This window comes from Myodes glareolus, chromosome 17 (genome assembly GCF_982192425.1).
Source record: "Myodes glareolus chromosome 17, mMyoGla1.1, whole genome shotgun sequence".
Lineage (NCBI taxonomy): Eukaryota > Metazoa > Chordata > Mammalia > Rodentia > Cricetidae > Myodes > Myodes glareolus.
Window position 1 is genome coordinate 31,132,387 of NC_142042.1, and position 12,495 is coordinate 31,144,881.

At 39.6% G+C, this 12,495-nt stretch overlaps 1 protein-coding gene across 23 annotated transcripts in view; it reads right to left on the minus strand.

Annotated features, from left to right (window-relative positions):
• Positions 1 to 592: 592 nt before the first annotated feature.
• Positions 593 to 12,495, minus strand: part of Camk2d (calcium/calmodulin dependent protein kinase II delta) — a 255,781-nt gene continuing 243,878 nt past the window's right edge. For 19 of the 23 annotated variants that reach the window (XM_048456689.3, XM_085677739.2, XM_048456686.3 and 16 more), the window contains 5 exons: positions 10,847 to 10,922; positions 7,297 to 7,391; positions 5,230 to 5,458; positions 3,875 to 3,963; positions 593 to 2,711 (listed from right to left, as the gene is read on the minus strand). In XM_048456689.3, the coding sequence (XP_048312646.1) occupies positions 3,897 to 3,963; positions 5,230 to 5,458; positions 7,297 to 7,391; positions 10,847 to 10,922 (467 nt within the window). In that variant the 3' untranslated portion in view covers positions 593 to 2,711; positions 3,875 to 3,896. Of the gene's footprint in view, positions 2,712 to 3,874; positions 3,964 to 5,225; positions 5,459 to 7,296; positions 7,392 to 10,846; positions 10,923 to 12,495 lie in introns of those variants that run through there. The other 4 variants (XM_085677750.2, XM_085677749.2, XM_085677748.2 and 1 more) reach the window with 2 other exon arrangements.

The window sequence follows — 12,495 nt, forward strand, 5'->3', positions numbered from 1 at the left end:
ACTTCTCTGCCACAGTAAAGACAATGAAAAAATATACTGTCAAAGCAGTGCGGCTAGCAGGGACGGTGCATGCAGGCTACCGTACAAGTCATGACAGAGCAAACAAGAGCCCAGAAGCTGCCAAGGAGAATCGCTGGAGGAGGCACAAATCTATTCTGAATCTCAATGAATGAGTCAACGTTCGGGTTCATCGAACGAAGGAAGAATAGTCTCAGTGAGGAAGTAAATCACATGAGCGGACTTGAGAAACTGCATGTGGTGATTTAACTAATGATGCTCTTCCAATCTATAGTCATGGAGGTGTAGGGCTGTGTCCTGGGGATGTCTGTCAGATGTGTGTTAGCAGAGGGAGACGGTCTAGCAGTTTAGCAAGAGGTGGACGGAATGGGGCACATAAAGAAACTTTTAGGATACTCAGTTGCCAACCACTTTCCTTTCCGCTAACTTTTCTGTGGGAAGACAGCACCGTTGTGTGCAGAGAACACGCAGCTTGCCATTGCCAAGGAGACCAGGGCAGGACATAATGTCCTTGGTAGTGGCCAGCACCATGCATGCATATAGTATTTCTGAAGAAATAAAGATGGACACACTGTCAGCAGAAATCACAAATTTATTAACTCTTAAATATATCAATCAGTCATTTACCATTATGGCAAGAAATATATACAGTGTCCCATGGTAAACTGCAGTATTTTCCAAACAATGGAAGGTGATGAACGTGTGATTCCACTGTGCTGGAGAGAGCAAGTCACAATTTCCTCGCATCTTAGTGCAGAAGACAGACTGGATCTATGTAATACTTCAACACCACATGCTAAGTTCAAAGTGTACAAAAAGAGAAAAAAAAATCCTACCACTATTTGTGTCTTTAAATACATGTAAGCCACGTATAGCTGCTTCACAGAAAGATAAAAGAAATTAAAAAGGGAAAAAGTGAGGCCATTACGTTTTTCACAGATCTCATTGGCAGGTTAACACGGCTCAATACATTTACTGTATATATTCATTTTAAATATATATTGTTTTAAATCATGTAATTATCAGAAAAGCTTCAACCCATCTACCATACATTCACTAGCAACAATATCTAAAGTGATTAGCAATCAACACCAAAAGGTGAAATGAGAAAAAAGAGGGGAGGGGGGTGTTTTCTTTTTGCTTCTTGCTTCCGCTTTAAAAATAGGCTTTTGAGGACTGTGAGTAGCTACGGTTGAAGTAATGCTGACGGAGAGTCCATGCACCACAAAGCATTTCAGTGTGGAGAAACAGCCTCACCAGGACTGAATCAACAAAGAACAAATGAGAACCGCAAAGAAAACTGGGGCATTTCCTTTTCCTCTTTGCTTGAATCTGGAAAAACTCTAGCTCCTGGCAGGAAGTTGACACTGTGACTCAAGAGAGAAGCTAGGACTGCACACGTCATAAAGATCAAATTCAAACACAACGAGGATAAAAAATATCCCTCACGGTACTAGCTAGAGAGAGCGAGGCAGTCAAGGCTCTCACGTGACACCAGGTCCAGGCAAGTGCTCTGTATGCCAATCTGGTCACCCTCTACTTGGTCTTCAGACCATATCCCTAGTCGGTAGAGAACCAGGACATTGTTGTAGGCTCTTACTGCTGTTAGCACAAGTCTCAACACTTCCAATGCTCTTAACCTAGCTAGGATACCTATGCACAAGTGGTGGCCTAAGCTGAATTAAAAACCTTTATTTAAAATCTTATAACAACTCCGCGGGCCCTGAAAAGACAGGAAGTGCTAGTTTTAGCTTCTTCCAAAAGACCTTGATTTCTATTTTTACCTTCATATGCAAACTTTACTGTTATTTTTACACACTACCAGCTACAGAAAGACAGACAGACCAACAGATAGAAAGATAGATAGATAGATAGATAGATAGATAGATAGATAGATAGATAGAGAGAATAGGAAAAATTAAAAGCAAACAAATATTACAAAACGAAAACAACAGAATACAGATTTGAGAAAGAAAAAAGCAAAATCAGTGTCAAGTGTTCACCAGAATTGTGCTTATCTGAAAGCAATCAAACTTGCAAATGATGTTAATTTTTCCCAGTATGTAGTTTGACTCAAATCATCATGGCTTTGATGGTAGAACACCAACTGATTCTTGCCCTTGCAATCACACAAGGCTTTGCCCACCTAACCACTCCACTTACACAACACCAACACTTTCAGAGAAAAGCATTCATTTCTACCAGGATCACACCAGGAACTGAAGGTACATACATATTAGCCTTAGAAACAAACAAAAACAAAATCAAACCCAAATTCCCAATGAAAAGCCCCCAAAGATTAATGGCAGCGTTCTCAAAAGATTTACTTTTCTCTCACAAACTGTCATTCAGAGAACAATAATTTTAACGACATCTTCTAAATCTTGGCATAAACAGAGAAACCTGATGGATCAGTTGAACTTGGAATATTGTGGAATTTTCTTGTCTGACCTCCCTCTATAGGTTGCCAACGGTAATTTAAGTTTGCATGGAACATCCCATCCAGTAGTTGGAGTGTAAACAACGTATAGGAAGGAATATATGATACGATGATGTGTCACATATGCATTACATGTAGAACCTTCACAACTTCATGCATCAGAAACATGCATGAAGAGGAGGAGAGGACGTCCCAGGGTTTCCCTCCAGGTGCCTTGAGAACAGAACGCAGAAGTGGCACTGTTGACAATTAGCTGGAAAGGAGGAAGAAATAAATTATATTGTTTTCTATAAGATACAAGACTTTTTGCCACAGATGTTACTAAGGTGCAATTTTTATAACTTAGCTAAAGCTCAGATTGGAAATACTTTGTATGAGATCTTTGCCTGTGATCCTTGGAAGACAAAATACACACTTTTAACAAAGACAATTCTAGGCAATCAATAGTATCTATTTGTTCAAACATAGCTAAGCTGAAAAAAATGAACAGAAGGGGTCACAGGCTTCAACCACATTATTAAATATAAATATATGTTTTAAGTACTCATATTTACTAGACAAATTTAATAAATTCCTATTAGTATTTGGTTGAAACAGAATCAAAGTTCAACTTCACTCTGTGCTTTTTGCTCATTATGCGTAAATTCCTTGGGAAATCAAAATTAAAAGTCAGTTCAGCAAGGAATATAGTCTGAAAAGTAGAGAATGGTTATTCTTACTCAGGTCTTTAAAGCTACAACCAAGAGCACAGGTTCTTAAAGGTTCTGTTCCATCTTGGCTTGGGGAAGAAATAAGTGGTACCTTACTTACTTCTGTACCCTAACCCCAGTTTAAGAGGCAAATCTTTAAAAACAACAACACAAGCATGGACTTAATTGCGGTCAACTGTCTGTTATCAGAATGACCTCCTTTGTGTTTGTTTCAAGTTCAAGTTCAGCTTTGATTTTCAGTTGTGCCCCTGCCTCTCAGGCTCCCACCATTCCATTCAGTCAGACACAGTGAGCTCCTGTACATATTAACCCGTCAACAGCCAACAGACATGGCAACTCCCAAAAGACAGCAAGGCGCAAAGGATCTCAGTGCTTAATAGGAATTGCTGTGGGTAATTTAGAGTTGTCGGCATAACCCAGACATTACTGGCTTTTGATGTGAGAACTCCGGGATGTAAAGTGATGCGATCCAGCTGTTGGGAAAAGGTCCTTCTTGGCGTCTGTTGCCTCGCAAATAGTGGTGGCGCTACAAGATGAACGCTACAACTAAGGACTCATGCAGAGCCACAGTGGATTTCCAAAGACCTCATCTGTGTTTCACTGAGTAGATTGCTGAGCGAATGTCCAGAAAGGGAAGAACACCAGCCATGCAGCTTTTCCAGCATGAGCCCCATCACACAGAACCGTGGGGCAGGATGCTACTTACAAGACCCAAATGTGAATGGTTTTCAGATGTTTTGCCACAAAGAGGTGCTTCCTGAGAAGTTTTCTTTCCCATTTGGAATACAGGGTGGCCTATTAAGAGAAGCCCCATTTAAGCCACCTGGCATAAAAGGAAGTTTCCTTAAATAGGCTCTATCCCTTAACACGTCAGAGAACTGCAGAGAAAGCTAGTCCCTTGCCCAATACAAAATGCATCCGTCCTATCTAGAACAGCTGGCAATTTGTGGTTACCTCTTTGGGGTGAAAACCACAGAAACACTAACACAAACTTTATTTTTCACTCCTTTTGTGTCTTCCTTTTGATAACATAGCTACTTTTTTTTTAAAAAAAAAGTATTTTAACCTATTTTTTGTTATTGGGATTTATTTTTGCCTTTATTGATCCTCTTTATTCCTGTTTTGCATATCCAACAGTGCTAGATGTGTCTAAAATGATAGAGAAGACCTTTGAAAATCTCTGTGGTTGATAATCTGCCTTCAAACTGAGAAGTCGAAATGGCTTTGCTGGGGCGTGTTGAGTGGCTGTTTGTGAGAACTGGGCTCCACACCCGGCATCTTCTAAACAGTGACAGGGGATGCTGGAAAGATATGATCAGTGGGCCAGGCTTCACCTGACTTTGTTTGCTCTCTTCTTGCTTTCAGCTTATCCCATTTTACTGACTCACATGATTTCCCATCATTCCCCTATATGCCAGTGAGCCAGCCTGTTGTGTTCTGCCCTGTTTTCTAATGTTTCTAAGTCCTAGCACCGTAACTTCACGATGTTTCCCCAGCTTGGTCTCTCTCACTTGTGTGCTTTTACCATTTCTGTATCTTCAGATTCTCTTCCCACCCTGACTGCTCTTAGGGATGGAGAGGGAGGAGGAGAGGGAGTGGGGGGAGTGGGAGGGTGGTGGGAGGAGGGGCGGAAATGGAAACTTTTATAATTTAATAAAAGTACAAAAAAAAATTTTGCTCAGAATTTAGTCTCTTAGGCTATGGAGTTTTGATGCATTGGTTGTTCACTGCACCCAACTTGCAAGTCAAGCGCGTAGTTTACTTTTTCCATGGTCTTAGTGATTGATTGCCTCCCAAAGCAGAATATATGTTTCCTGTGGAAAATGCCTTTTTTCCCTGCATCAAGCATAGGAGAGGCACTCACAAGGTGTGTCGTGCACTCACAAGGTGTGTCGTGAGTTATCTGTCTTATTATTATTATTTTCTGTCTGTTGGGAATTAAACATGACATGCGAGGTAGACTACTGATAACACCTGATATTTTCTCTTTAAATACTGTTTTCTAAATTTGCCTCCTACAAGGGGCATATGAACAAGATATGACAGCCTAGAAATATTTACTTGATGGGTACTGTGGGTGACCCCGAACGATGAAAGTGAACATTCTGCCACTTCCCATCGCGGCGGTGCCACACGCGCGTCTCTTCCGACTGCATGGTCTTTGGCATGCCACTGCCGTCCATGTATTGTGTGAGTCGGATGTATGCGATGCACGCTGCGTCATCGCCCACCAGATGCACGTGAGGGTTCAGGATGATAGTGTGGATTGGTTTGTTGCTTTTGGACAAAGCTGAAAGAGAACGATATGAAAAGAAAACCAATTAAGGTCTTACAATGCAGTAAGCTAAAATCAGGATTAACTTCAGGTGGGACCGACGAGGAATGGTACTCATCCATGCCTTAACACATGAATCAATTTGCACCAGCTGAGTGCTGGGTGTTGTATAAAGCGTAAAACAATGAAACAAAAGTAGATAATCTTCATTTTCCTTGATTTCCTTAAGAGGCAATTTGTACTACTCTGGAAATTTTCATTGATTAGGCAGAAAAGCTACACAGATGCATTTATAAAGCAAGGGCTAGAAGCAGAAGCCACCCTATAGAGAGAGGAGGAGAAACCCTGGGTCAGGTATCCTGATCTACTCCCACTGAGGCTGTTGACGGGGTGACTTGCGGTGGTATGTCTGTAAGTAGCATGTGGGATGAGGGAAGTACCTCAAGTGTTAATGTTAAAGTCACTATTACCCTGAATGGATATTTTTTTCTCATCAAATCCTGTGCCTCTTCAGTTTGGTCAGAATGTACTTGTGATCAGCTAGTCACACTCCACAACCCATTGCTTCATCACACAGCTGGTTATGAACAGATGTTTCCTGCCAGGCTCCAACCTCTGGTGTTGGGATAATAACTATATGCATTCTGATCACTTGATCAAGAGATTTCTGGATTTTGAACACAATTCCTATTGATGGTGTTCTGCTGATTAGAATAGGCTGTTATTCTAGCGGTTACCCAAACACTTCTCATTCTCAGGCAATGCTTATTTAAATTACTTGAAATGTTAGTGACACAAAAAAATACCCCATTATGAACAGTACACACTTACAGGAAATAATAGTGCACAGTGTAATGCTGAAATGGGTGAAATATTAACGGATTAATTAAAGATTTTAGTAAAAATAAAATGGTGTTGATTCACATTCAGAGTAAAGAAGTAATATGAGATGCCTCCATTAAAATGCTGAAATATATGGAATATGAGGGTATTTAACCAAGCTTTGTTAACACAAATTAATTTAAATTACTTATTGCTGCTTATTTGTTTGCAAACACCTAACACATGTCGAGAGAGAGAGAGAGAGAGAGAGAGAGAGAACGAGAGGGAGAGAAAGAGAGAGAGAAACTCATACACTAAAAACACATGCCATGTAGACTTGTCAATGCTTTTAATAACTAGAAGCGAACCTAATTACCCTAATTATCATACAAGTCCTCCTTAATTCAACAGGATCTCATGGCAAAAAGACTGAATTCCTTTCACATACCATAGAAATGTAATGCAGCACTTAAGGCTATGAGGCCCAAGTAAAATGATGGAGGGAATTCATGCTAATGCCGGGCCTTTGGCTTGGTTTTATCTTTATTTTTTCTGATTTGCAGGAACTGCTTTGGAATATTTGTTTCCTGAAAGCTATATGCTTCCTCTGAGCCACTCAAATATTAAGACCTTTGCAATCTGAGTGGAAACACTTCCTGATTGCTCATCTTTGTTTGTGTCGTAACTTGAAAGTGACCTCTAGACTTCTCAGCAGTGCTCAGCCACTGTGGGTATCATGGCGGTGGTTTCTCTTCCCCATATTAACCATATGATAAAAACTCAAAGTAATACATGTTCATAACATTATGTGGCTTATCTTGTCCATTCACTTGGTCTTAACAGGTGTTTCCATATTTTCCAAAACATAAAGAACCTTTTAGTTATGAAGTACATATTTTTCAGTTTCCCCAAAGCACAATTTTCATGGTGGACATATGTCAGTAAAAATCCCCACTGCAGGAAAGAGCCAAAGAGTTTGTGAGGTTGGGAGAAGTTCAAGGAGAAGTTGGCAAAGGACGTAGAATAGCTACCGTTTTCAAAGTAGAATCTGTGAAAGTCCATCCCTTCCACTAAGTTGCCCAAAGCTTCCGGTTCAAAGGCAGTGAGGCCTGGATCGCAGATTTTTCTGCAGCAAGAGAAAGAACTCATGAGTAACTGTGCTGACAGTTTTGTTCTTTTATGTCTAAGCATTCTTGCTTATGGTCAGTGAAGGAAAGAGAGTCTTAAAAAAAAACCCAAATAAGAAATTTCTACCATAGACCTTGACAAGGTGATCAAAAAGCAGACTCCAAATTGTCATTTTGTAGAGGCACAAAACCAAGTCAACCAGATCAAGCACAATCATTTTTTGCTTTTTAATTTCCAAAGTTAGTTTTCTAACTTTTGACTTAAGTTTCTTTTGTTTCAAGTTTTCTCAAAGACAAGGACATACATCTTTGGTTTGGGAAATAAATAATTTTTGGAATGATTTTTTTTAAGGGATCCACTTTCTCCATCCTTTTCCAACATCCATATTGTAACTGACTTGAAGGATAGAATGGCAGTCTGAATTTCCCGGGAATGTCCATAAGATTGCGTTAAGCATGTGCTTAATGCTCATTTCACTTTCAAAAGAAAAGTAATAGGTGTTTCAAGTGGGCATAATAGTTTCTTTTTGATCCCAGAAGCAGAATTCAGCAAAGGGGTGTGCATCTCTAAACGATTCACAAGAAACCAATGGGCTTTCTTTGGAGAAATTTTCTTATTCAAACTATTAAATGTGATTTATAGTAGGAGGCGACTATAAGTCATTGATACTAAAATAGAAGTTATTGCAACATGCTTCAACGGTAGGTTATAATGGATGGAAATGATACAAAAAAGAAAGAAAATTGGAGCTGGATTTTTAACGATGAGTCAGAGTCTTGCAGGGACATGGAAGGTTCCGAGATGGAGAAAGGCAGCAAGGACTCAGGGTACAAATAAAAAATTTTCGGCCTATTTATTAATTTGCTGCAAATGAGAAATGCAGTAGGTGGGAACCTATTTAATCTCAAGTGGACATGCTCAATACTGGAGGGAAACTTTCTTAACTGTTCTTCAGGGAAACAAATTTGCAAGCCTAACTCCCTGTGGTTTTTCAGAGCACAGCACAGTTCATGGAACATGGTGCTGGCACACCAGGAATGGTGGGGCGCACATGTTTTTCAGCAGGAGTCCCAGGTCAGCCTGGGCAACAGGAGTCCTGGCTTCAAAAAACACAAACAAAGGAATGCAGAGCTGGTGGCCTGGGGAGAACACTTTGAGGCCTCAAATCGCCGCAATTATCCTTTGTGAGGAAGGCGGTGGTAGAGGGGAAATAATGAACTTTGTCTCCGACTGCCTGCTGGGCAGGTATTTTTAAGCCCAAGTCAAATATATATAATTTCTTCCTAAGGAGTGAAATGGGAAGAACAGTGTTCCTATGGCAACGGAAATTTATTCTGCCAGGTGTTATTATTTCCTCTATAAAATATGGCTTAGTTGTCAGTCTGTCAAACCAAACTCCATACTACCTCACATTGGTATTTGAAAGTGTTATTCTCTTTTTTTCGACTCTCTGTTATTCATTATCATCTGTCTGTCTGTCTGTCTGTCTATCTATCTATCTATCTATCTATCTATCTATCTATCTATCTATCATCTATCAATCTTCCATCTACCCACCTATCTATGATCTATTGTTACCACTTATCCACCATTTCTCTATTATTTATTCTCTTGCCATAGGTCTCAGATTAATAAAGACTGACAGTATTCTGCACATATTGTCTGAGGGTTACTGTGAGGAAAACTTAGGAACCAGCTGCCAGAGACTCACAAACATGTTCTTCAACCTAAAAAGCTTTAGAATGGAAGTAATATTGGATTATCCTGGGAAGTACAAATCTAGGCCAAATGGCAGGCCTCTCTAGGCAAGGAAGAGGTGATGAGCTCTTTAGACACCGAGCTATTTAAATATCCTGTTTTGAACTGTATGGGAACCGTAAATACCTCATAACTACTGGCTACAATTATAGCCTGTCAGTGAAACAAAAACAAGACACAACTTTTGTCTTCCACAGAAGATGGCAATCACAAAAAGGGCTTTTTAAGAGTCTTCGAATTCTTTAGAGACACAGAGAGGTCTCACAAGGTTATAAAGCTAAAACGAATGAAAAAGGCAATTTCTACAGCAAGGAGGTATTATCAGCTACAGCTTTTGAGAGAGCTCTGGGACAACAGGGATCCAAGCTCCAACCTTTAGTGTTTCTGTTACCAAGTGTCCTTTATTAGATGCTAGCAAGGAGCTGTTGTCCACACGCATGTTCAGGTGTATGCACATGTTTGTATGTGTAAGATACTAGTGTAGTCTGTACACTGAGTGACCCTTTTCCATGTTTTCCATTGTCTAGTTTCTGTGTATTTGGACACTGAACTTCCCTCTATTATTTGCTTTTGCCACAGTTTAAGAAGAAAAGGATTTATTTGGGTTCATGGTTTTTGAGGGCTTCAGTTTATCACAGGCTTTGCTTGTGCACACACTGAGGTAGGGGACCTGAGCAGGCCATATTCATTTTTGTCATTTATATTTTCTTCTACTAAAGTCCCACTCATATTTTTTTCAAATTTTGTTTCTTTCCAATCTTATCCACTCAGCATAAAAGCTAACTTTTGACACATTCTGTAAACACCTTCCTAAATTGATTCTCTGGTAGTTTTGGTTTTGCCTTTTAAAATTAGTGATGCATACCAATTTTACCAGTTGGGAGATTAGTTTATCTTCTCATTATTAACATTTTTCCTGTTTTTAAACTGAGAAACACTTTCTAACTAGAGATCAGAATCAATTTTTTCTTTCTTTTTATTTATTTATTTATTCATTTATTTTTTTCAATTAATACTTTCATATAGTGGGATTATGTAATAAGGAAAAAACCATGGATTTACATCCCCAAATAGCTTCTCAATGACACTTCATGTATAATTTAAATAAAACGTTTTATTTTTTTCCCAAGCAAAGTGGTTTCCTTTACATAAAATGTAACCCAGAAGTCTGTAACTATTTAAAGTAAGCATAAAATCCTCCTCTTCAGTCAAATATCCCCTTAATACAAAAACATGCTGAACTGATGGAGATGAAGTTGAGCTTCACTGATTCATGAGGGGAAAGAATCCTTGACACCAATGTTTATTATCTTTTTCTGTTCCAATCCCTGGCAGAACTACAAAGGAACAAATTTCTTAACCCACTTCTCTGATTTCATTCTTTTTAAATCCTAGTCTTCCTGGATTTCTCTGGTGGCCTACTTTCGCTCAGAACTGTGGGTGATTACAAAGGAGTGTCATTCACAAAGCCCTTCCCGGTCTTTAGATCAGAAGTTGAGTCATCTCTCTAAAATTATAAGCAAGTTGTTTCTTTCTGGAGTGTCCTTTGTCATTTATACGACAGAAAGCTCTTGTCAACATGTTAAAGCAGGGCTTAAACAGGCAGGACTTCAGATACCCTGACAAATACAACGGCAGAAAGAATGCACTCGGCCAGTGTGTGGAAGCAAAGCAAATGTGTCCGTCTCTACTCACGTGTAAGCTTCGAAGTCCCCATTGTTGATAGCTTCAATCAGTTGCTCGGTGACTTTGATGATCTCCTGCTTTCGTGCTAAAAGCAAAGACAGAGTTGGATGAGAACAAAGGACAAGGATCACACACAATTTTGGTCAACGATACAACTATTCTGCTAAATGAGGGTATCATATAAACCATCTCTCCTGGAAGAAAATGGCCGCTCCTTTTGCACAGTCTTTACCTCAAAATGGGAGACCAACAACTATGTCTCCTAGGAGCACTTAGAAGCACAGCCCAGACCAAGAGATTCAGAATCTGGATTGTAACAGGGCTCTCAGGTCTCAGCCATCTAGGAGACACTACTCCATCTCATTCGATCACAAACATCAGGTACCCAGAAGGTTGAATTTACTTTTGCTACCTTTATCACCTTGACATAGAGAATGTGCTCTCTATTAACAAATGTGTCACCAAAAAAGTTAGGTTATAAAAGTACCAAAGAACAAACAACCAGCTTCAGAGTGAAGATGGTATGTTGCGTCAAGACATCCAACATTAGGTGACTACAGACTTCTTACGTTTCAGGTCAACCTGCCTGTGGCATTAGCACTGTGATAGGTCATTGTATTTAGGTAAATGGCCATTAGTAAACTCTTGAAATTGAGACAGAGACATATAAATGCTGCAAATGAAGGCAATAAACAGACAGAAGCCCCTTTCAAACTATCAAACCCCACAAACATCAAACATCATTAGTGTCTTTTCCTGCCTAGGATTGGTAAAATTATTAATGGTGGGTTTGGCTCAGACATCTCTTTCAGCAAATTCTTTTCCAGTTGCATCTGCTTCAAGAGCTCCTACCCTTTCATTGAATACCCATAGTTCCTGAGCTGTCCCCTGGGTATCCCTGACACCTCCTTAAGTTAAAGCACATGTCATGTTTGGTTGCTATTAAGCTTAGTTCACTATGTAAGCTGTGCCCTCCTATTTAAATAGAAAATTCCTTATGAGCAAGGAACATGTTATTCTTTGAGTTGCCTAAGAAACTGTTGCTCTTAGATGTTAAATATAATTGTGAATTGGATCCATTGAGATTACTGACAACATTTTCTTAATTTCAGAATGTTTTTTACTCATGAAATTATGTTCCAATATTAATATTTATCGTGTTTAAATATAAATTATATTAAAAATATTAAGTTGATTAGATTTTATATCTTATAAAATAAGTATTCGATTAGCCCATACAGTGGCTACTAACAATGTAAATGCTGACAACATGAAAGCATCACTATTAGAAGCTCATAGTAGTTGTGTATCTTCTTACTTGTATGCAAGAGCAGAACATGGACGTTCCTAGCTCCTTTGCACACATAATATTTGGTTTTTCTTTTTGTTTGACTGATTGGTATGAATATTACAGCCGTCCTTAGGACTTATTGGTGGAGTGGTAACAGCCGAGAGTTCAGTAGCAGGGAGGCTGCCAGTGGCACATTCAGTTTAGTTAGATGATTTGCCTGTCTGTGGCCTTGGCAGTGTGACTCTCTGGCAAAGGCCCTGACAGCTAACCTGACTCTGGAGCCTGAAGGGCATCCATGAAGAGCTGCTCAGAAAGGGGGGAGTGTAAGGACCTGGTGCCCAAGTTCTCTCCTCACACAAGACCCCGC